This window comes from Ostrea edulis, chromosome 4 (genome assembly GCF_947568905.1).
Source record: "Ostrea edulis chromosome 4, xbOstEdul1.1, whole genome shotgun sequence".
In the NCBI taxonomy this organism is placed as follows: Eukaryota; Metazoa; Mollusca; class Bivalvia; order Ostreida; family Ostreidae; genus Ostrea; species Ostrea edulis.
Window position 1 is genome coordinate 42334076 of NC_079167.1, and position 22986 is coordinate 42357061.

The following is a 22986-nucleotide window of genomic DNA, read 5'->3' on the forward strand; positions in this document are numbered from 1 at the left end:
GTTGCTTAAAAGTGCGAAAATATCCAAGGAAGATTTGAAAAGGAAAGTAGTCACATTGCAGCAATCGTAACTTCTCGGGTCTTTCCGGTAAGTTGTTTTTGGCCCGAAAAGGTGTAGAACAGGAAGTGACGGAAATAACCGAGCAGTTACGATTGTAAGCACATGTATGTTGGTTTATCGTCGTCTTGGTGTTGCTCATGTAAGTGCAATCACAGAAATTTCATTTAGGCATTATCCTGTTATTTACTTCGCGAATCAAATAAGTTTGACGTTGTTGACGTTAACGTCGATTTCATCTCTGTACATGTTTACGACCACCATTACACTTTCTGACTTTAATTTCACAAATTTCGACTACTTTCATTTTGGGTCCGTGATTATTCCGTACAATACAATCATAACAAATACAGAGGCGAAGCAAATAACAGAAGTAAATAGCGATGCAAGTTCTTTAAATCTACTCAAAACCTCGGAAATTATTTGTTTCGCAAAGCAAATAACAGGAGTATATATACTGAGGCAGTTCATTCTAAATAGCACTTCAATAGGTTGGGAACACTTCCCCTATAGCGAGATATTCTCGCTAAAACGCGATTATCCCTCTCTAGCGAGAATAAATATATCGCGTACAACAGAGAAAAACACCCATGGAGTACATATTTTCGTGATTCACGTGGAAAGAAGAAAAAGTGCTAAAATGTTTGATACTTCTGCAAATATATGAATCAAAACAAAAACACTCACGATGTGTATTGGATTTCAGCTTCCCTCTTACGCAGCAACTTTCATATGCAATTTCATTACTATGTTGTCAATTTCATAGAAACAATTCGCATCATGTTGAGTGCGTGTCGCACTTATTCTGCGTTGCACGGGATTTGCCATTATTTTCAATAAAGACGCCAAAACTCCTGTTTATGGTAATGTTTATTTCTCGCTAAAGAGGGATAATCGCGTTTTAGCGAGGATATCTCGCTATAGGGAAAGTGTTCCCAACCTGTTCAAGGGGAAGATTTCCCGGGAAAAGGGTTTCTTTGGGGGAGAAACATTTAAAAATGGGGCTTGGTATTTTTGGGGGGAACAAGTTAAAAGAAACACTAAATGAAGAAAATAGCACATTTTTGTGTACAAAGCGAAGCAAATAACAGGAGTAAATAGTGACGCAAGTTCTTTAAATGTACTCAAAACCACGAAAAGTATTTGATTCGCGAAGCAAATACAGGAGTATATATATACTGAGGCAGTTCATTCTAAATAGCACTTCAAGGGGAAGATTCCCCGGGAAAAGGGTTTCTTTGGGGGAGAAACATATAAAAATGGGGCTTGGTATTTTTGGGGGGAACAAGTTAAAAGAAACACCAAATGAAGAAAATAGCACGTTTTTGTACAAAGCGAAGCAAATAACAGGAGTAAATAGCGACGCAAGTTCTTTAAATGTACTCAAAACCACGGAAAGTATTTGATTCGCGAAGCAAATAACAGGAGTAAATAGCGACGCAAATTCTTTAAATGTACTCAAAACCTCGGCAAGTATTTCCTTCACAACTCAAATTTAAAGGGAGAGCGCAAGAAAGATGACGAAAAATATAAATGAAGAGTTTCATAGGCATAATCATGTTATTCGCTCCGCGATAAAGTGTAAGATTTATTTTTCCTTTAGTAAGAGTTATTTGCTCTTTAAATTTGGTTTATTCCGTTAAATTACTATAGGAATATGCAAATTTTCAAACATTTGCATATGGCATCGGTGAAAGAAGTATAAATTAAAATAACCTTGTGGGTGGTGATGTGGGCTGGTGGGGTAATTAATATTCATATCAAGGATGTAGGCGAAATATAATTGGTCTTGATCCGCGCATCAAGTGCATGTTTTACTTCTATATGAAATTAAGTACATCCATGTTTAGTTGTATTGAATAACTTTAACGGAATAAATCGTTGATATTAGTAAATATTACTTTATTCCGTATATTCATATGAAGCATTTAGACGAATTTAATACAAAATAAAATTGTTTTATCGAATTGAATAATTTTTACGGAATAAATCAGTGCTATTATGTAAATGTTACTTTATTCCGTATCAAGGAATTATGCGGATTTATATTTACGGAATAAAGGCAAGTACTTAAGATGGATATAAAATGTTAAAGTAATATAACAAGTGAGGTACATTAAGTATAACATTAAGTATATCAGAAGTAAAAGAGGGCCACAATCCCTATAAAATGTTTAAGATTGTGATAAACATGCACAGAGATGAAATTGACGTTAACGTCAAGAACGTCAAACTTATTTGATTCGTGAAGTAAATAACAGGATAATGCCTTCATTTATAAACATCAATATTTAATATATGTGCAAGTGTAGCTTGATACACCTATCATAATCTATGACGCACTGCTACAGACAAGACAGTTCAAACTGCATTAACTACACTAAGACACTAAGACAGACCTCTCTAGTAATTTGTATGGTGGCATAATTCTGACATCACTGGTTAGATATATCAGAAAATTATGTTGACTTGTCAGTTAATTATGTCGACTTGTCAACAACTTAAAGATCTTCGTTCATATTTACTCACTTGACTTTATCTTTTAATTCGAATATGTTAAATCTAATATGCCATTTGCTCAAATCTAACTTTCTCATAAAGTTTCTGTCTTCAATATCTGACAAGTCAACATCACGATCTGAAAAGTCAACATCACGATCTGACATATCGACATGATCTGAAAAGTCAACATAATCATCTGACGAGTCAACTTTTCAGATCATTATGACGACTTGTCAGCTGATCTTAATGATGACTTGTCAGATCATTATGTTCTTAAGTTGAGAATTTGTTTTAGGCACTATGTTGTTTGCAGTCACATGTATCTGTATGTCCTTATACTTTGATTCCAGAAAAGATTTCTAATGTCTGAAACAAAGAAGCAGAAAGAAATTGTCCTTTGTACAGGAAACAAAAACAAACTGAAAGAGTTCTTGCAAATCCTTGGACCAGATTTTCCATACAAGGTAGCACTCTTTTGATATTGAGACTTTCAAAGGCAATGCTCAATGATAAGAATATATTGTCGACAAGTACAGTAAAATACACTTATAATGAACACCCTTATAATGAATTCAAGCTTATTGCAAAGTGATATTTATTCCCATATGAGAGGAAAATAATGAAACATTTTATTGGATATAACTAAATTTGGTTATTATATAATGAACTGTTTTTCGCTGGCCCTGGAGATTTGCTATAGGTGTGTTTTACTGTATAATGAAGTTTGGTTATAATTGTTTTTCACTGGCCCTGGAGATTTGCTATAGGTGTGTTTTACTGTATAATGAAGTTTGGTTATAACTGTTTTTCGCTGGCCCTGGAGGTTTGCTATAGGTGTGTTTTACTGTATATGCCAATACTGTTGTTGAAACCAATGTTTTACCTTTTCCTAGATTACCAACGCAGATGTGGATTTGCCAGAATATCAAGGTGAACCAGAGGATGTTGCCAGAGAGAAGTGCAAGCTAGCAGCTGAACAGCTGAAATGTCCCGTCATCACTGAGGACACTAGTCTGTGTTTTAATGCCCTGGGTGGACTCCCGGGTCCATACATCAAGTGGTTTCTCCAGAAATTAGGACCCGAAGGTGAAACATTTATACTTGTTTCAGAACTTATCTTTTAACAAACAGTGACCTAATGTGTCATTTATAAAATCTTTACCGAGATGCATAGGTACAGGAGGAGATAAGGGGGATTATCTAGAATTTCAGGCACAAAATTGTCGTACATTTATATTAAAACTGTTGAAACTGGTTGTGGTGGCTCATTGGTTAGATTGTTCCATTCGTAACTAGGAGGTATTAACGAGTCTGAGCCCCTTTGTGCCTTGGCCACATCAAACCTAAGATGTAACAAGATTGCTTTATGCAGCCATATGTCCCCCGCCACCACAAAAAAAATTGAAACGCAAAAGTCCCATTATTCCTGTAAAATTTGTAGAATCTAAATTGCAGTGGTATGTGATCAACTACAGATTGTGACGAACAATCCTGCAAAATTTGAACAAAATCTGTACAAAGTATTCCTATAGTGTAGCATATTCAAATTCAACAAAGTCCCAGAACTCCTGTAAAATATGTCGAATCAAAATGTCAGCGCAATATGATCAACAACATATAGTGACTAACAATCCTACAGAATTTAAACAAAGTCTGTTGAGTTGTTTCCGAGGAGGTGTGTCCACAATATCAAGTGTGACACACAGACACCAGTATTTATATATGTCCCCTTCCATGTTGCAGCAGGGGACAGAAAAAGGTATTGTTTGCTCCTTCACCAACCTCTGTATTTACAATCACGAATCTTTTGGTCCTGTGTTGTGGCTGGCTTTCACACATGTTATAAAACCCTCACTGCTGCGGCCCTGAGCATCAAGCAATTAGGTCTTTCGTCATACATCGCCTGGTACAGCTGCTGATGTCTCAATATGAGTGAAAATTCTCAAAGGGACGTAAAACAAACAAAAACAGGTTGAAAACTTGCTACATGTATTTACATTTGGAATAGTATTTCCAAATTTTGATACTGTAAATGTACTTTTTTCCACGGGGTCATAATTTTGTGAAATAATAATTTCTGTTCCATCCACACTGACAGGTACAAAATTACATTGATTTTTTGTATTGTCATTGTATGTCTTAAATGCATATTAAGTATGCTGGGGAAAATTTCCGCACCAAATCTATGACCTTGTAAAAAGCATGAATTAATCCCACGCAAAAAATAAGTTCGTCTACGGTATTCTTTTTGTTTTCACTGTTATTTGAGGGTTTTAAACTCTGTCCAATTTAACAAAAGATGTACACTGGTTTGTGTATAAAGTATTGATTGATCTTTGGATTCATTTGAAGAGGGAAACAGTAGATCATATAATTAATCATACGGTTCTATTTCTAGCACAACACAATGATTCAATTCATTCATTAAGATAATTATTGAAAAGCATGTAAAAAATTATGTTGCAGATTTATAATTTCTGAGCTTACAACTTTCTCCCATGAGCAGAAAGATATTGATACAGCATCAGAAATATTATGAAAATGACATTACTTTATTTGAGAGGGATTCTAATTTTCGTGTACATGAAACAGAATATGAAGAAATAACTTAAAGAGATAGGTCCAGTGTGAATACTCCAAAATTATGTGGACACATTTTTTTTTTCTTTATGAATGATACATCACTGACAAAGATGCAGAAAAAAATTCTGTTATCGTTAAAATGACGAGAGTTTTTTCCTAAATTTGAAAATTTCAGTTGACCATACTTTGTTGATTTGATAATCACACATATTGTGTATCTATCAGGTCTCCACAAGATGTTAGAGGGCTTTGATAATAAGACTGCCACAGCAATGTGTATATTGGCGTACAGCTCAGGAGAAAAGGACTCTGAAGTGAAATTGTTTTGTGGGAAGACACCAGGACAGATTGTGAAACCCAGAGGACCCAATGACTTTGGTTGGGACCCGTGCTTCCAGCCGGAGGGATTCACCCAGACTTACGCAGAAATGCCAAAAGAAACAAAAAACACCATTTCCCATAGATTCAAAGCTGTGGAACTCTTAAGGCTAGGAAAACATAATCTATAAACTCTCAGGTCAAATATTTCAAGTTTTAATCATACAGGCAGATTTTTGTGTTGCCTGCGAATCATGGTGACGCTGCGGGATTACTTTGTTGTCTGTTGCTGCAGTTTTCAGAATCAGGAGACTTGTTTTGTAGTCTAAGGAAGCATTTTTTGATATGCAGGAGAGGATTTATAAATTCAACACCTGGTTTGTCAAAGTAAAAATTATGTATTTTTTTATTGTTAATCTGTAAATTGTGTTCCATTAAATGTATCTTGCGTAAGTGCTGTTGTCATTGAAGTGCTAAGGTAAATTACTAAGGGTTATATACCCCATAGATCTAAAAGAAGTTTGATGTGTCAATTTGGACAGGTTTCTTTTTAGACAGGTATGCCTTTTGCTTCAGTTTCAAGATACTTTAATGATAAAATGTTCTTACTTTCTTAACCATGTTTTCATATTGTTAAATAAAGTTTGATAATAGAACTCCTGCATTAGATTCATTGACAAAGTCTGGTTTTTCTTTTTTGTAATTCTTCATTATGTCTATGTAATGTAAATCTTCATTATCCTATGTAATGTAATTCTTCATTATGTCTATGTAATGTAATTCATCATTGTGTATATAATATGTGCTGTAAATTTGAATTTAGGGTTGTGAATTTATAACTAAGATGTTAGGTATAAAATCTCCATCCGATTTCCTTTTCAGTAAAAAACAAAAAACTTATTTAGGAGTGCTTCTTTTATTTCGTCAATTATCTTGGCAAGATCATTATATACAAAAAATATGGCACATGTATATTGGATTGTTTCCATCTACTAAATGTACTTAGAAAATGGAAATAAAAAATTCCAGTCATTGGGTTTCAAGCCAAGTGAATGTACTTCATTTTGAATGATGGTGAATTATTACCATTCGTCTCTTTCATTGCTAGCCAGTCTGTTATGTTCCAGATTTATTGATTACTAGTTCCAAGATCTCTCATGCTAGTTGTCCTGTAAGATTATATTTGAAAAGAAAGGGTAAATAATATTTCTGTTGTGGTAAATGTCTTGACATTGATCACTGATGGGTGGCAAGTCTCACAAGCAGCTTCCCGTAGTCCCCGCTGGTGTCTTCTTTGATTGCCAGAGCCAGACTTTCCCCGTATTTCTTTAAGTACACATCCCCAATATCTTTCAGATCAATCTGGAATAAATTTGCATATCTGAATTCTGAAGTTTTCATTGTAAGGGAAAAGAACATGACATCGATAAAGTAAAGGTATTGGTTCCTTATATGAAAATATGGCAGACGTAATTCAGCTATCTAAACAACTCATTTATCCAGATGATTTTCTTGAAATCGAAAAGACGGAATGGAAATGTCTAGATTAACAAGGTGGAATTAAAATGTCTAGATTAAAAAGGCAGAATCAAAATGTCTACATTAACAAGGTGGAATGGAAATGTCTAGATTAACACGGAGCATCAGATACATGATTCCATGTTGAGTACCTCACAGTGGGAGACGATCAGTTCCATCAGCCTTTTGTCGTTGGTCCCCAAACCCTTGATACACTTATGTATGCACTCTGCATAATAATCCAGACGGTCCTTGATACATTTAACTATCAACATGAAGAAACCAAGTATTTAATATGGATATCAGAATCATGCACTACATACATTTAAATATTGCAGATATGAAACAAATTATGATAAGATATTCGTCCAATACCAACTGCTAGGAGGGCCTTGCACAGGTTTCCACTAGTTTCGGATTTGATTGCAGCTTCGATGTCCTGCTGACTAATTCTTCTGTAGTATTCAAACACTGCTTGTAGGTGTGGAGCGCTGCGGGAGGCCAGGATACTGTTGAATACAGACGTATGAGTTCCAACTCTATTCTCCCCTGCCTGAAAGGTGGGAAGTAGATTTTCAAAAGAAACATTGATGCTTGCATACTAATTTTGACTATGGATTACTCCATTTACCTGATCAAGATTTAGGGCTCATGGCGGGTGTGACCTGTCAACAGGGGATGTTTACTTTTCCTAGGCACCTGATCCCACCCCTCCCTGGTGTGCCCAGGGGTCAGTGTTTGCTTAACTCTTAATTTGTATTCTTTATAGGATTTATGAGATTGATCATAGTTTATCTTCATTAAGTACAAATGTAGTGCATGTCTTGATTATATAAATGTAGTGCATGTCCCGATTATATATTCTTTATTATGTTAAGCAAGGCTGTTAAATGCAAAGTCCAAATACCAATTAGTGTTGTCATTGACAGCTTCCTTCGTGGGGTGTACATATGTAGTTTCATGGAGCATGTTGTGAGTTTGATCTTTCAGAATTCGTTAATATTGTTTTTATTTGTCAGTATTGGGTACGAAAAAATCCAAAATGAATGAAAACCCACAAAAAATGTTTTCCACGGCGAATTAAATGAGAACTTGTCAGAATGTCATAATTTGCTATTAGGAAGGCAGTACCTTATCAACTCCTACTGTACCTCAAATAGATCCTTTGCATCTTTTCTGACCTTCTGGTCATCAAGTTCCTGTTCCTCGCTCCTATTCCCCTGCAGTAGGCTGATTAAGATGTGTTGAAAATGGCCACTGGTGTCTTTTCTGACATCATCTTCTAAGGACCTCTTGAAATCTGAAAATATAGAATAAATCAGACGGATTCCATCGCCGGTTGGCAAATAGCTCCGTTGGTAGAACACCCGACTAGGGAATTCAGGGGGCCCGGGAATGAATCACAGAATGGTCCGTTGCATTTTCTCCCTCAATTTCCTCTTGCAAATCAAAGATGGGATTTTAGAACTACGTCCCCGGCAGAACCGCAGGAGACGTGGGTTATATTTCAACAGATAATTACCGTTTTATTTTTGTTACCGTTTTATTTTCGCCGATTTTGTGAAATGCCAAAATCGATGTCAAAATTCATGAAAAATAGAGAGTTGAGTCCAATTCTATCTAGTAAACAGAAATTCACTAAAAAAAAAAATTCGACCATGTTCTGCACAGACCTACCCTCTCTTTATTTTCTCTGGGGAATTGTGACCAGTATTCTGTAATCACGTTATACATATTCTTTTTCCATTCATGTCTATTTTGAAGACAACATTGTGCAAATAGCATACAGTTATCCATAGATGACCACAATTTTTCCTTAAGAAAGTGTGAAATTAATCTGAAGTAAATTCAAAACTTTACAGTATAATAACACTGATATACTCGAAAACTGAGTCTTGGCAAACCAGTGTTTACCATGTCTGAAAGCCCCTGGCTGGCCGAGAGTCTGTATATATGAACCAGTGGCGGATCAAGAGGGTGTTGTAACACACACACACACGCACCTCCCTTTCAGTTGAATTTTATTTTAAAACGAAGGTAAGTTTTTGCCATTTTTAGGGATTCAACACCACCTTCACCCCCTCCCTCTGGGACGAAAAAGGTATAAACTTGCCCCCCCCCTCCCCTAAAATTTTCTGGATCCGCCACTGTGAGCTGATGCTTACAATTTTGGTATTCCTCTTTGATGGAGTGGATCTCACTATTGGTTCTACCACACAGAATTTCTATGAGTCTTTCTTCATCCGTCCCGAGGCCCTGGCGAATAAGATAAAAAAAATAAAAACCCGCAACTAGTAGGTAGATCGATTCACGTGACTCAGCTGAATGTAGAAATGGCTATGAACCTCTGGCAGTTTCTGTACGGCCGGTGGGTTTTTTTCCCCTTCAGATACCAAATATACCCCAAATGTAATTGATTTTCCAAATTTTGTGCTCTTTGGAAAATTTAATGATTAGATACGAGAACGATATGCAAAACATATATTTGATTGACCAAAAAAAGTGAAGATTACAGTGATCGATCTCGTGATTCCTATAAAGAATCAATACTGTAGAGTATGCAAATATTTCACTGGTTTTTCCTCCACTAAGATTTGTGTGTGAACAGGATGAATTTCATTAGAATTTCTCAAAGATAAGAATGTTACAGGAAAAAAAATTGAATTCTTGCTAACAAAGAGAAATAACTCTAAGAGTTAATGAAACTTGATTATGGAAGCCTTAGCGGTGGTGTTTGGTATCTGTAGGCCTTTGTTTCACTCGTGAAGAAAGTGCCATTCTTACCTCTAGAGCCTGACATAGACACCAGACATCAAACAACACTTACCTCTAGAGCCTGACATAGACACCAGACATCAAACAACACTTACCTCTAGAGTCTGACGCAGACACCAGACATCAAACAACACTTACCTCTAGAGTCTGACGCAGACACCAGACATCAAACAACACTTACCTCTAGAGCCTGACGCAGACACCAGACATCAAACAACACTTACCTCTAGAGCCTGACGCAGACACCAGACATCAAACAACACTTACCTCTAGAGTCTGACGCAGACAACAGACATCAAACAACACTTACCTCTAGAGCCTGACGCAGACAACAGACATCAAACAACACTTACCTCTAGAGCCTGACGCAGACACCAGGCATCAAACAACACTTACCTCTAGAGTCTGACGGAGACAACAGACATCAAACAACACTTACCTCTAGAGCCTGACGCAGACACCAGACATCAAACAACACTTACCTCTAGAGCCTGACGCAGACACCAGACATCAAACAACACTTACCTCTAGAGCCTGACGCAGACACCAGACATCAAACAACACTTACCTCTAGAGCCTGACGCAGACACCAGACATCAAACAACACTTACCTCTAGAGCCTGACGCAGACACCAGACATCAAACAACACTTACCTCTAGAGCCTGACGCAGACACCAGACATCAAACAACACTTACCTCTAGAGCCTGACGCAGACAACAGGCATCAAACAACACTTACCTCTAGAGCCTGACGCAAACACCAGGCATCAAACAATCTGCTGGGCATCAAGAGATAGAGACACAGTTTTTCAAAATGCCCGCTCAGGTCACCTGATATGTCGTCTACCAAATCCTGTAGAAATAAGTGAGGGGCTCCATTTCAGTGTTCACTGTAACTATCCAATGAATCCAAACACTTCGGCAAATTTTGTATCGGATAAAATATTAGAGGAAATATATACTACTCAAAATTTGATACGGATCATAGATATTTTTATGTTTAAAAAATTAATAACTGCATAACTGGCAATATTGTGTCCAAGTGAAATCAAAAACGTCTTCAACAAACTTGCACGTGCATTTCATGCCATGGGAAATGCGTTTCTCATCACAGTTTATGCTTTTGCTACCATTGCACGATTTTCACTCAGGCATCGATGTCTGATTCTTTCTAAAATTTCAAAATCACTTGAGTGTTTACACTACGTTTATCAACACAATGTCCCCTCAACGTGTAAGGCGTCGCCTGACGACAGAACAACTGGGCAGATGTATTGGAATGCTTGACGCTGGCTATTCACAATGTGACGTTGCAAATGCACTAAACGTCAGTCAGAGCGTTGTAAACAGGGCCTGGAACCGACAGCAAACTTTTGGTACAGCAGCACACCGACATGGGGGTGGTCGTCAGAGGTCGACAACCCAACACCAAGACCATTTTGTGGCTCTTCAGACACGACGCCATCCCTTCTGGACAGCAACCAGCCTACGTAACGACCTCCTGAACGCCCCGGGGGTGAATGTGTCCACTCAAACGATACGGAATCGGCTTCACAATGCAGGTCTCAACTCGAGAAGGGCATGTGTTCGAGTCCCTCTGACTGTTCGACACCGGCGGGAGCGATTGGACTGGGCTGAAGATCATGTCACTTGGACACAGAACGATTGGGTTAAAGTTCTGTTCACCGATGAGTCCAGGTATTGTTTGGACTTTACATACAGGAGGCACCGAGTGTGGCGACGACAATGTGAACGTTTCCATGATGCCAACATCAGTGAACATGACCGTTATGGTGGTGGTTCCATCATGGTCTGGGGTGGAATCATCAGGGATGGAAGAACAGATCTTCATGTCCAGGAGAGAGGAACAATGACGGGGGTGCGGTACCGGGATGAGATCCTCGATGTTTACGTCAGACCCTACGCTGGTGCTGTTGGCCCTGAGTTCATCCTGATGGATGATAACGCCCGTCCTCATCGCGCCAGGGTGGTGGAGCAGTACCTTCAGCAGGAGACAATTGTCCGTATGGACTGGACAGCGCGCTCGCCGGACTTGAACCCGATTGAGCATGTATGGAACATGCTGCAGGTTGCCCTTTCACGCCGTAGAGCACAACCCACGACTTTGGCAGAGCTCGGAAACGCCCTCGTGGAAGAATGGAACAACCTTCCCATTGGAAACATCCGGGTGTTTATTGACAGCATGGCTCGACGTTGTCAAGCCGTCATTGATGCAAGGGGAGGCCATACCCGGTATTGACACTTCATCGACTAAGTGTAATCATGGACTATCCCCAAAAACTGTGTAATTCTTTCTCTGGTTTGCTGTTAACTTTTTGTAATGAAATTCCTTTTGGTGTTGTTATCAGATTTCAAGCATTCCGTAATGATAAAAGTTCATGCCGTTCATGAATTTTCATTCATAACCTGAGTAAACACGTTTCTGAGTCAAATGTATGTCTTTTGTTATGTTAGTGGTAAATTACACACATATAACCTAATGATCCTTATCAAATTTTGAGTAGTATATATATTGTTTTAGAGAACTTAGAAAATATGTGATAGTTAAAGCAGTACAAGCTGTAACTGATGGTATTTTTTCAACTATCCAATTATGCACCAAATAACACCTACCGGTATAACTAATATGATCCCCAAGATCTGAAGAAAAATTCAGCAAAATAAACAAGGAAATATTTTTGGAGAGCATACCTACAATGAGCGTTTCGTATAAACCGCCATTGCGTCGTATACACGGACATGGGAACGATGATTGCCGAACATAATCGGGTTGCTGAGACCGAGACGAAAACTGACGTGAGTAACTACACGTGCCGTTTGTTTTAAGATATTGCATCGTTTCATGAATGACAAGAGGTACTGTAAGTGTAAGAAAGTAATAATTACCCAAATGTGCCACTCAAATGTAATTTTGATAGTGAATTTTCTATAAGACTGGCATGTTAAATTGTTTACAAATCTGACACATGCTCAGTACCTCTCTTTCGCCTTTTCCGAACTGTTGACCTCCGAGGTAAATATGCATATCGAAGATTACAAACAGGAATTACTGACAGGATGACAATATTTCGTGAACCGACATTTTCTGCTAATTTGACGGGTTTATTGCTTCAGAATTACTCGGATTCTATGAAGATATATAGGCCTATATTCAATCACAAATATGTTAAATATATGTTCTTTTATTTTTCAATTTATCTACCGTCAGTTACAGCTTGTATTGTTTTCAGGTAGGGTTCATCTTCGCTAGCCAAGGGCGACGCTCCACGGTGTTTCTCTTTAACACCGTGGAGCGTCACCCTTGGCTACCGAAGATGGGTAGGGTGAAGTGGGGATGATTGTCGATTACCAGTAATATTGATATGTTCTTTAAGAAGGTAACCTCATTAGTGTACGCAATATTCTTTCCCAGGGTCTTCCAGTTGATAACATACTAGTACAATCATTTAAATCAGAGTCCCAAAAGCATGAACACAAGAGCGTGTAACAAAGCTCTGTCTATATCAGTTACAATAAGTATCATCACCAATAACTCTAAATGTGGCTAACAGGGGCGTAGCTAGGACTGCTTTAATGTGTAGGCACGAAAGATGAAGCTGAAAGTTTCACCGAGGCGCGAAGCGCCGAGGAGGTAGGTGCAGGAGGGGGTGGCCCCCTCTCGCTTTTGAAATATTAGGACTCGTTTTGCACTACTCTGAGCATCAAAATGATTGCAATAGACATTAAATATTGTACAACTTTTGAAAAATTTTAACTGTTAAGTTCGAGAGCGAGTCATTGTGATCACCAAAGTTTAGAAAAAATATATAACCATTATGTAGAATACATTATAAAAAGAAAAGGTCCGACGGAATGATGATTTTATATTCGATTTTAGATACTAGAAATATATATGAACAACTTATATTTTGCTAACATTTATGGACAAAAATGTGTTTTGAAAATAAAAAAAAAAGAGTGTAGGCACGTGCCTACTTGAGCCTAACTAAGCTACGCCCCTAGCTAATACATAATTTCTACAGAAAAATTACATTTTCTCTATCTACTTTATATTTCATGATGATCTTCAACATAGTTGTGATGCATGACATAATATTTTTGAAGATAGTCAAATTTTACTTCATACCGTTGATATTAATATTCATCGTAATATGGTCACACATTCATTGTGATTTTTTAGAGGCAGGTTTGTCATTTATTTCTTATTTCTGGGTTTTCTAAATTAAAAAAAGATAAGATGCTCTTGTTAAATAGATCATTAAATAAAAAATAAAGTTTTTCAAGCATTGAAAGTTGTTGTTTCATGTTATTACTTTATGCAATACCCTTAAGTACGTTGGAACACGGGGACTTGATTCTGTAAACAAAATAGTAAACAATGTAAAACTTATACGGTACCAATTTTAATGCACCAGTTGCGCATTTCGACAAATAATGTCTCTTCAGTGATGATCAAGCCGAAATTTGGAATTCCGAATTAACAATGTTTGTAAGACCTAAAGGGAAAAACAGAGTGCCAAATTCTGGAGCCAAATTCAACTTAGGATCAGAGTTATGCATGAGGGAGATAATCCTTAATTTTGAAATGAATTACTATATTTTAAAAGATAGTATCTTTTTTAGAATTGTTTTAAAACGGGAGCATTCCCCTGTTGTTGGAACACAAAAAAGTTCTCACATCAGAACAGAAACTGTGAGAAACCCTATAGGAGTGGGAGGGGAAGGTCAGATATATTTGATTAATGACGTATAGTCTAGGTGAGTACAAAAGCCTATGAGAAGCATTTGAAACGTTTTTCAATCTTTAATTGCTCCCCAGGATCAAAATAAAAATTCTGAAACCTAATTGCACATCTACCAGACACCACCAATCATCTTCCAAAATATTATTTGGCTGCTGTGTAAATTGTACGAGGATTTTGGGCCCTAGGACGAAAATGCAAGGTTTGAAACGTTAATACCCATCTACAGGACAACACCAATCATCTTTCAAAAAATGATTTGACTACTGCACAACATGTAAGAGGGGTTCTGGGAACAGGTTTATTATTTTTTTAAAGTCGTTTTTCGACCCCACGCAGATTTTTCTGACAATTTGTACACTCGTTACTCTCCATATGAAGAATGAAGATGTGCACGTGGTACCAATTGTCATATTGATTGGAAAAATTTGATTGTGAAAAAGTTACAGGCTTTTTTTTAACTTATGGACTTAGTAATTTTTTAAACTAAAAGGAGTATATCTTTAAAATTCTTGGAGAGATTTGATTTGAACATTGTAAATACTTTACTCTAAGACTGAAGTTATGCATGTATTAGAAAGCTATTCTGATTTCTGTTAGGTTTTTGCAAAAATCTTAACTAAATTAAACTTTGCGCATGTTAGAAATATATCTTTGAGGGGAATTTTATTATCTCCATAAAATAAAAATTCTGGTAAGCTATTGATACTGAAAAAGTTGATATTTTCCAAGATAATCAATTTTTTATATTTAAAAACATGTTGTCAAGGACAATAACTCCTAAGTTGGTATTTCTTCTACCGCATGTCTATTATACAATGATTCCCTAATATCCACTATTAATATTTATGAATTAGCAGGGGTTTTCTTTCAACCGTTGCCAGTTTACTTTCGGAAGGTCGGTGGTCTCTTCCCAGGTACATTGTATCTGGGTTCTCTCTTCCACCAATAAAAAACTGGGCGCCACCAGATAACTGAAAAATTGTTGAGTGTGGCGGAAAACATCAATCAATCAATTTTAACCGTTGACATTAAAAAATTCATTTCAACAAGTTTATATCTATTTTTGTTTTCCTGTATAACGAAAATGTGTGATTTTCTGATGTTAACACATACTTCTGTTTTTGTATGTCTGACATCTTTAAAAAGATGGTTAATATTTGAATTTAACTATATTGAGTGGAAATTAAACAGTTTTTCTACTTTTAACCATTAATTTTGACAATTCACATGAAGATGGAGCTATCGTAAGAATATTTGAGAATGCATTGTATTTCAAAAACATATTGAAAGGTTTATATCAGACCTTTTACATACGTTTTTTTATTATAGTAAAATACATTTATGTACCTTAAATTTTGATTTTTAGTGAATGCATGAATATTTCCATTATATATATATTTTCTGTTGGGGGGGGGGGGGTGTCATACTTTAGCAATTTTTAAACCATGAACCAAATTAAGAGAATTAAATTCTCTGAAAATCCTATTTACTTGTATAATGTTTATATTAAGCATCTCCGGAAATATTTTAATATTTGATTGATTCATTGATTTTTTTTAAAAGTTACATTTTTAATAAAAAATTAAATGATACACTAGATGACCATTTGATTAGAAAATTTCTGGTTTGATCTGAAGAAGTCTGTTTTTATCCATTTTATAGTGTTCCCCGCGGGGGTATTAGTCCCGAGAGGACAGTTCTAGTTGTTTTTGTTTTAATTTCAACCAAACTTGGTACAAATCATCATTGGTGTTCAAAGAAAGGACCATGCCCCCTTTAAAGGGGAGATAATCACAAAAATGCAAAAATAAGGTGGGATCATTTAAAAATCTTCTTCTCAAGAACCACTGGGCCCGAAAAGCTGAAATTTACATAAAAGCTTCTTGACATAGTGGAGATTCAGATTTGTTTTTAAAAAAAACATGATCCACGGGGTAAGATAGGTAATCAAAGTTTTACATACTAATTTATAGAAAAAAAATCTCTAAAAATCTTCTTCTCAAGAAACATTGGGCCAGAAGAGCTGAGATTTCTGACATAGTGCAGATTGAAGTTTGTAAAAATAATAGCCCCCGGGGGTAGGATGGGGCCACAATAGGGGATCAAAGTTTTAAATACAAATATATGGCGAAAAACTTCTGAAGAATCACTGGGCCAGAAAAGTTTACATTGACATAAAAGCTTCCTGACATAGTGCAGTTTCAAGTTTGTTGAAATCAAGCCCCCCCCCCCCACTCCCACCCCCACCCCCGAGGGGGGGTAGGATGGGGCCACAATAGGGGAATAAAGTTTGACATAGAAATATATAGAGAAAATCTTTAAAAACCTTCTCAACAACCATTGGGCCAAAGAAGTTTAGATTTACATGAAAGCTTCATGACATAATGCAGATTCAAAGAAAAATCCGGGGGTAGATTGGAGCCCAATAGGGACCAAAGTTTTGCATGCAAATATTTCGGAAAAATCTTTAGATAGGGACCAAGGTGACTCAGGTGAGCGATGTGACCCATGGTTTTCTTGTTTAAATTACCCGAATGTGTGGAATTATCCGGACCGACTCTATTTCAAGACTTCTTTGTGTAATTCAAAGACTAAACAATGGAATTTCCCGTATTTTCTCAATCTCTGTTGGAACGATTTCAAAGTCGATCTTTTAAGGGCAGCGAAATCTGTATATCATATGTAGCCAGTTGTTTGAAATTCGCTGTAAAATTAGCTAGATAAATGCATGCAGGGCTGACTGCTTGTAAAAGTTGTTTGCCCTGCCAAAGACCTGCTAGCCCTGAGAAAAGTTGTTAGCCCTACCAAAGACCTGCTAGCCCTGAGAAAAAGTTGTTAGCCCTGCCAAAGACCTGCTAGCCCTGAGAAAATAAGTGTATTTTTTATTTTTTATTACTAGACCTACATGAACATGAGAAACATGAATCTATCATATAATGAGGTACGACGGACCTAATTCGTTTCTACTATATCATGGAAAATATAAAAGTTATAATATAAAAAACTCTATAACAAACTTTTAATCCAAATTGAAGTTTGACAGTAAGAAAATATTCATTTTACAAATCATAAGAGAGAAAAAATTAGGTTGTCATTCAAGATGTTTCTTGTGGTTTCATACTTTCCCTTTATATTATATTAAATAATCATGAATTTGGGAAAAAGTTTATATATATATATATATATACAAGTATTGAATCATCGTTTAATATTCCAATATTTAGTGATTCCGATACAGAACTTGAGACGACGTGATGCATGTATATCATGTATATGTATAATTAGGGAACCTTTTTTCTTCTTCTCATTTTCACGATCTTTAACTTTTTACGATTCAGCGAAAGGTAGCAGGGGACAGTTTCGCACTATAGGCCCGGAGTGATATTACATGTGTAAAAATGTATACAATAATTTTAGGATGAATGTCAAATGTAGCTGAGTGCTTAGTAAAAATGTTGATATACAACATGTAGGTGTCACCATGATTCCTAGCATATAGATGGGTGCAAATACGAAATTAAGACACGTGGTCAGTTGCTGAAGAAATTCCGGTGAAAACATGCAGGGTCTAGCAAAAGGTCTGTAGCTGTGAGGGAAGGTGGATGGCCCCATATGAGAGGTAGATTTTTGAGAAGGGCAGATAGGGTTCTTGATTGTGCACAGTGTCTAAATCCCCATGTTTGGTACTGTGATGGTGTGGGGGTGGTGCGGATTAGCCCAAATGAGGGAAAATCAAAGCAAAAAGGGGAACCTGCTCAGAGCATGTTTTGTGCACCAGCACCAGCATTTATAGATTACATGTAATTTAGGGTCATAATTTATTAACTACACTAATATGAAATACAAGTATGGACATAAAAGGGAAATATGATTTTTCATTAGTCTGTCATAATCTGACTTTGGTGTATACCCCCTATCCACATGTTTCAAAACCAAAGAAACTGTCCCCTGCCACCAAAGTGTGTAGATATTTTATTTTGTTTGTACAAGTATGCGTACGACAGTTTCATTCAGGGCACACGTACGACTTTATGCGCAGAAGCGCGAAATCCGTAAGCACTATATTGACGAGGTATGTCCACTTTGTTAACGGAACGATAATGAATTTGATTCATCTTGATTTTATTTAGCGGAAATTTTAACACGTCAGTCGGGCGTCTATATCCAAGAAATGAATTCATCCGTGGCAAAATTTATGTGTCTAGGGCGGTCAGGCGGACGGTTATTTCAAACGAGGTTTTTATGATACCACACTTATCAACCTTTAGAGCGCTGGCGTTAATCTCACGTATTATGGATGCGGGTTGGACTCCTTGCATGTAAATGTCTCCATATGAGTGAAGACTTCGTTAAAAAAGATACAATCAATCCATCAATCCTTGTAAGGTGGAGTGTCCGGATTATCGAGACTCCACTGTGTCCGGATTATCAAGACTCCACTGTGTCTATAAATCGGAGTGTTGATTTTTAGAAGTTAGTACTTTAGATATATTGCCGTGATCTTTATGACGAATAAATATTGTATAATCTGGTTTTTTGTTTTCAACTTGTGTAGACTTTACGACTTAATTGCCAATAGGTGTCAAGTGCCCTATACAACGTGAAATGTCATACTTTAAAAAACAAACTCTATCCATTCAATTCGTGCAATATCTCGCCATTTTGATATCGACCTACTTTCATTCTGAGTGCCATGTGTTCTATAGACTGTGTGTATACAAGAGAAATTTCACCTGCCCAAACATTGTTTTATACATGGTCTTGATTTCTTGTCGTTCGTGGTTGATATGTCCAGCCAGGACATCGATGATGACCTTTTCATCGGTGCCTGTAAAAGATGAATACTATTAAAAGACCGATATTGCCCACATTGTGCATCTACCTGTTTAATACAATACATGTGTATTCAACCAAAAAGGTATGATGACAGTCTCGCAATTCAATTTATGACAGTAAGGAGAAAGTGTGAACCGGTATTCTGGACTGGGAACCATATGAGCTACTGGACCGACGAACCCAACCCTACATTCCTCCCCTTTTTTCTGGAGGCTTCCTCATCCTGTTAACACACAAGTATGTCCTAATTACTGATGGGTTATTTTGTTAGGCACCAGACAGGAGGGGACAAGTGTCGGATATTTAAAAGATTACTCGGCACCTGCCAAAGAATGCACCCCGGCCAAGTAGTTACCGTAATGGCACGTCTTCAGAACTGATTAGTGGACCATGCACTACACTAATTTTTATAGCAACGATAGGGTTGTTGCGAGTAGCAGACCCCAATGCTCCCTTTTCTTGATGAAGATAGAGGGTTAACGGCGGCTGTGAACGGTCAACAGGGAATGCTTACTCCTCCTAGGACCTGATCCCAACCTTGGTGTGTCCAGGGGTCCGTTCTTGCCCTATTCTTAATTTTTTATTCCTTGTAGGAATTATGAGATTGATAACTGTTTGTTATATCTTCACTTTTCATCAGAAAAGCGAACAAAAGTATGTATACATTGTATGTATATATTTGTATTATTAACCCAAAGCCTACCTAGACCCTGGATGGCTTTATGTAGACGGTTGGAAGCTTCCTCGGGGTCGTGGTTCCCCCTGCCGGCTTCACTGTCCCCTAAAATAAAAACCGTGCAATAAGTGATACAGCTGAAGAAAAAATATGGCCTCCCGAGCATTTCTTCAAATAATCAATATCTGGCTCTTTTGCCTGTTGTTAAGCGATTGCTTGTAAACATCACCCATAGCACATTTTTGTAACGCATTTTTTGGGGGGATAGATTTTAACCCTAGAACAGCGCAGATATACATTCGTAAAACAAAACTGTAGATTTGTTTGATTTTAAAGCACCGATTACTTACCTCGCAATATAAAAGCGCCATGATTCTGCTGGTATCGCTGTGCTCGATTCAATGTGTATGGGTTTGTATACAGAACCATGCATAATTAAGCTGTTTATATTTAAATCCAACCAGGCAGAGCATTTGATGTGAAACCAATACACGTATATATATGATGTATTTAAAATTCTTGTTCAATGCACGATTTATACTGACGATTTCTTAAACACTTTTTGAACTTTGTTTATATATTTATTTTCTCCGCTCTCTGACCCCCCCCCCCCCCCCCTCCCTATAAGATATATAGCTTTCTTTTAGATTCTTAAATAGAAAATGTACAGTTAACTCTTTCTTATCAATAGAGGGTTGATTTTTATTTACATCGTCAATACGAAGTTTAAGAAAGACATTTCGTCTCATTTCTAAACTTTAAAAGAATTTTATTAAATGCAAGCACAATATTTCTTTAGAAAATATTAATATATACACCTGCATATGAAAACGACATTGTATATATATATATACCATTGTGTGGTTTATTAAATTTACTAAGTACAGCAACAATGTTACATTTAAATAAAAAGCCACTAAAATATTTGTACAAGAGCACGTCGAGTTGGTGTAAAGGAAAAAGCAAGTTTTGGAAGTATTCCATCACTTTCATTGCAAATTACATTTCTCCTTATGGTCGATCAAAAGTCAATTTCTAATACCTTTTTGCAGCAAATCCAAATTCAAAAAGCTTTCTTTTAAATGCTAACGTTCCGTGTTGTTTTTCTGAACACTCCTCTGCCGAAAAGTTCGGTTTTAATCCTACACAGAGGTCCAAACCATGATATCGGTGCCAATATATGCTCAACTTCGACATAGTGTTTTACCGGCGCATTAATGCTATGTACAGTTTCAGAATTTCTAATTTAATTCTTAAAAAGAGTGATAAGGCGAAGTGTCGGAGATGATGGTAACCAGATTGTTGTCGCTAGATGAAAGTGATAGTGTTGGAAAGTGCTCTAATCCTCCGACGTCTGTGCGTGTTGGAAGATACAATCTTCTGCTGCATAGCTAGGTGTCGTCTGCGGAGATATTTGAAATGAAGAACGGAAGAATGAAGATGTGGGAGAGTGATGATCTTTTGGCATGCCTCAGGTAATAATACATTTTTCTAATGAGAAATTTTCATCAACAATGATATTCGAAGAAAGAAACCCCGTGTTATCCCAGTGAGGCAAGGACCGTGAAGACGCTGTGGTGTAAAACAACTTGGTTCATCTGACAGTCAAAATTTTCTTCGATTAGAAATCGAGGAAAACTTGTTGAAAATGGCTTTATTAGAAATCCCAGATGCCCTCTTTTACCGCATATTGGTAGTTTTTTAAACTCTCAAATGCAGGTGGTATTTTGCGATCAAAACTGTCGTCGTCGTCGACTTTCCCCGAGCAGTTTGCCATTTTCAGCCAAACTCTTAGCATAACACACACAGGCACTTGTTTCATACATGGGTCCCCCTCCTTTATTGCCTGTGACAACACATCCTTGGGTCTTCAGTGTACTCTGGCCAGCTAGAGCTTCGGTGGTTTTTACTTTTAGAACCACGAGGCTACAATATGTCAAAACATACAAACATCCTCTTGTAAGTGAAGACTCAAGTTTAACGCTAATGCTTAGGGACAGTTTGAATACGTACGAACCAGGGTTCATATTTTATATGATGAATCAAAGTGAAGATCAATCCTGTGGGGATCTGGGTTAGAATAGGTCCTCATTACCGCCTTGCTTGTCATAAGAGGTGACTAAATGGGGTGGTCCTTCGGATGAGACCGCAAAAACCGAGGCCCCTTGTCACAGCAGGTATGTCACGATAAAGATCCTCCCTGTTCAATGGCCACAAGCCCCGAGCATAGGCCTAAATTTTGCAGCCCTCACCGGCAGTGGTGACGTCTTCATATGAGTGAAATATTCTCGAGAGGACGTTAAACAATATTCAATGAATCAATCATTCTGGTTAAGATCTATTAAAGTCTTCTCCTGAAGACAATGAGGCTGCAGTTCAGTAAAAAGATTTGTGCTAAATAAATAGTTCACACCACCGGGGATAGAGTGTGACAGGGACTGAGGTGGTGGTAAAGGATTACATACAAATAACTATTTTAAAAAAAACCAATAACACAAAACCAAGCAAACAGCTATATACATTTATTTAAGAAGCATGGAAGCAGATGTATATGAAAGTCGGGGTATTTTATGATATTTCTGATATCAACAGGATGTAATTACATTTTGACAAAATGATTTGCGAACATTTTGAGAAATGTAGTGTACACACTATATAGATGTTTTATAATCGGCCTCTGCGTAGCGTTGAACCATTTTCAATGTTTCAAGGTATACCCGGTACGTCTTGTCTGTACAAGAGCAAAGTAACTGGAGTGAGTGTGGTGCATCATGGGTCCCCCCCCCTCTCTCTCTCTCTCTCTCTCTCATCCCTTTAATCTTGTAGGTCGCCACCAAGGGCTCTCCATTTTTTTCTTCCCCGGGCCGTTCTTTCTAATTGGCCCCAACTGTCTCGCCTCCTGCTCTTGTTGGTTGTGTGTTACAGATTTATATCATAACACATACAGATCCCGC

At 37.3% G+C, this 22986-nt stretch overlaps 2 protein-coding genes across 4 annotated transcripts; one reads left to right on the forward strand and one right to left on the reverse strand.

The window, feature by feature from the left end:
* Positions 1–102: 102 nt before the first annotated feature.
* Positions 103–6360, forward strand: LOC125670043 (inosine triphosphate pyrophosphatase-like). 3 transcript variants are annotated; one of them, XM_048904959.2, is made up of 4 exons: positions 103–199; positions 2910–3023; positions 3453–3645; positions 5368–6360. In XM_048904959.2, the coding sequence occupies exons 1-4, from the start codon at positions 167–169 to the stop codon at positions 5649–5651; spliced, it is 624 nt and encodes a 207-aa protein (XP_048760916.1). In that variant the 5' UTR covers positions 103–166; the 3' UTR covers positions 5652–6360. The 3 variants fall into 3 exon arrangements, with proteins under 3 accessions (XP_048760916.1, XP_048760915.1, XP_048760917.1); XM_048904958.2 differs by lacking the exon at positions 103–199 and adding an exon at positions 290–430; XM_048904960.2 differs by lacking the exon at positions 103–199 and adding an exon at positions 2363–2498.
* Positions 6361–20403, reverse strand: LOC125670042 (annexin A4-like). Its single transcript, XM_048904956.2, is given in 10 exon segments — positions 6361–6822; positions 7131–7243; positions 7354–7531; positions 8130–8278; positions 9144–9234; positions 10494–10607; positions 19254–19348; positions 20060–20119; positions 20122–20137; positions 20383–20403. Coding segments are annotated over 10 exon segments (963 nt in total). The 3' UTR covers positions 6361–6696.
* Positions 20404–22986: the final 2583 nt, after the last annotated feature.

Excerpts from the sequence above, each read along its gene's own strand:
- LOC125670043 (XM_048904958.2), top strand. The coding sequence starts at position 305 with ATGTTTACGACCACCATTACACTTTCTGACTTTAATTTCACAAATTTC. Across the intron at positions 3,024-3,452 it reads GACCAGATTTTCCATACAAG|ATTACCAACGCAGATGTGGA; the intron begins GTAGCACTCTTT and ends ACCTTTTCCTAG. Across the intron at positions 3,646-5,367 it reads CCAGAAATTAGGACCCGAAG|GTCTCCACAAGATGTTAGAG; the intron begins GTGAAACATTTA and ends TGTATCTATCAG.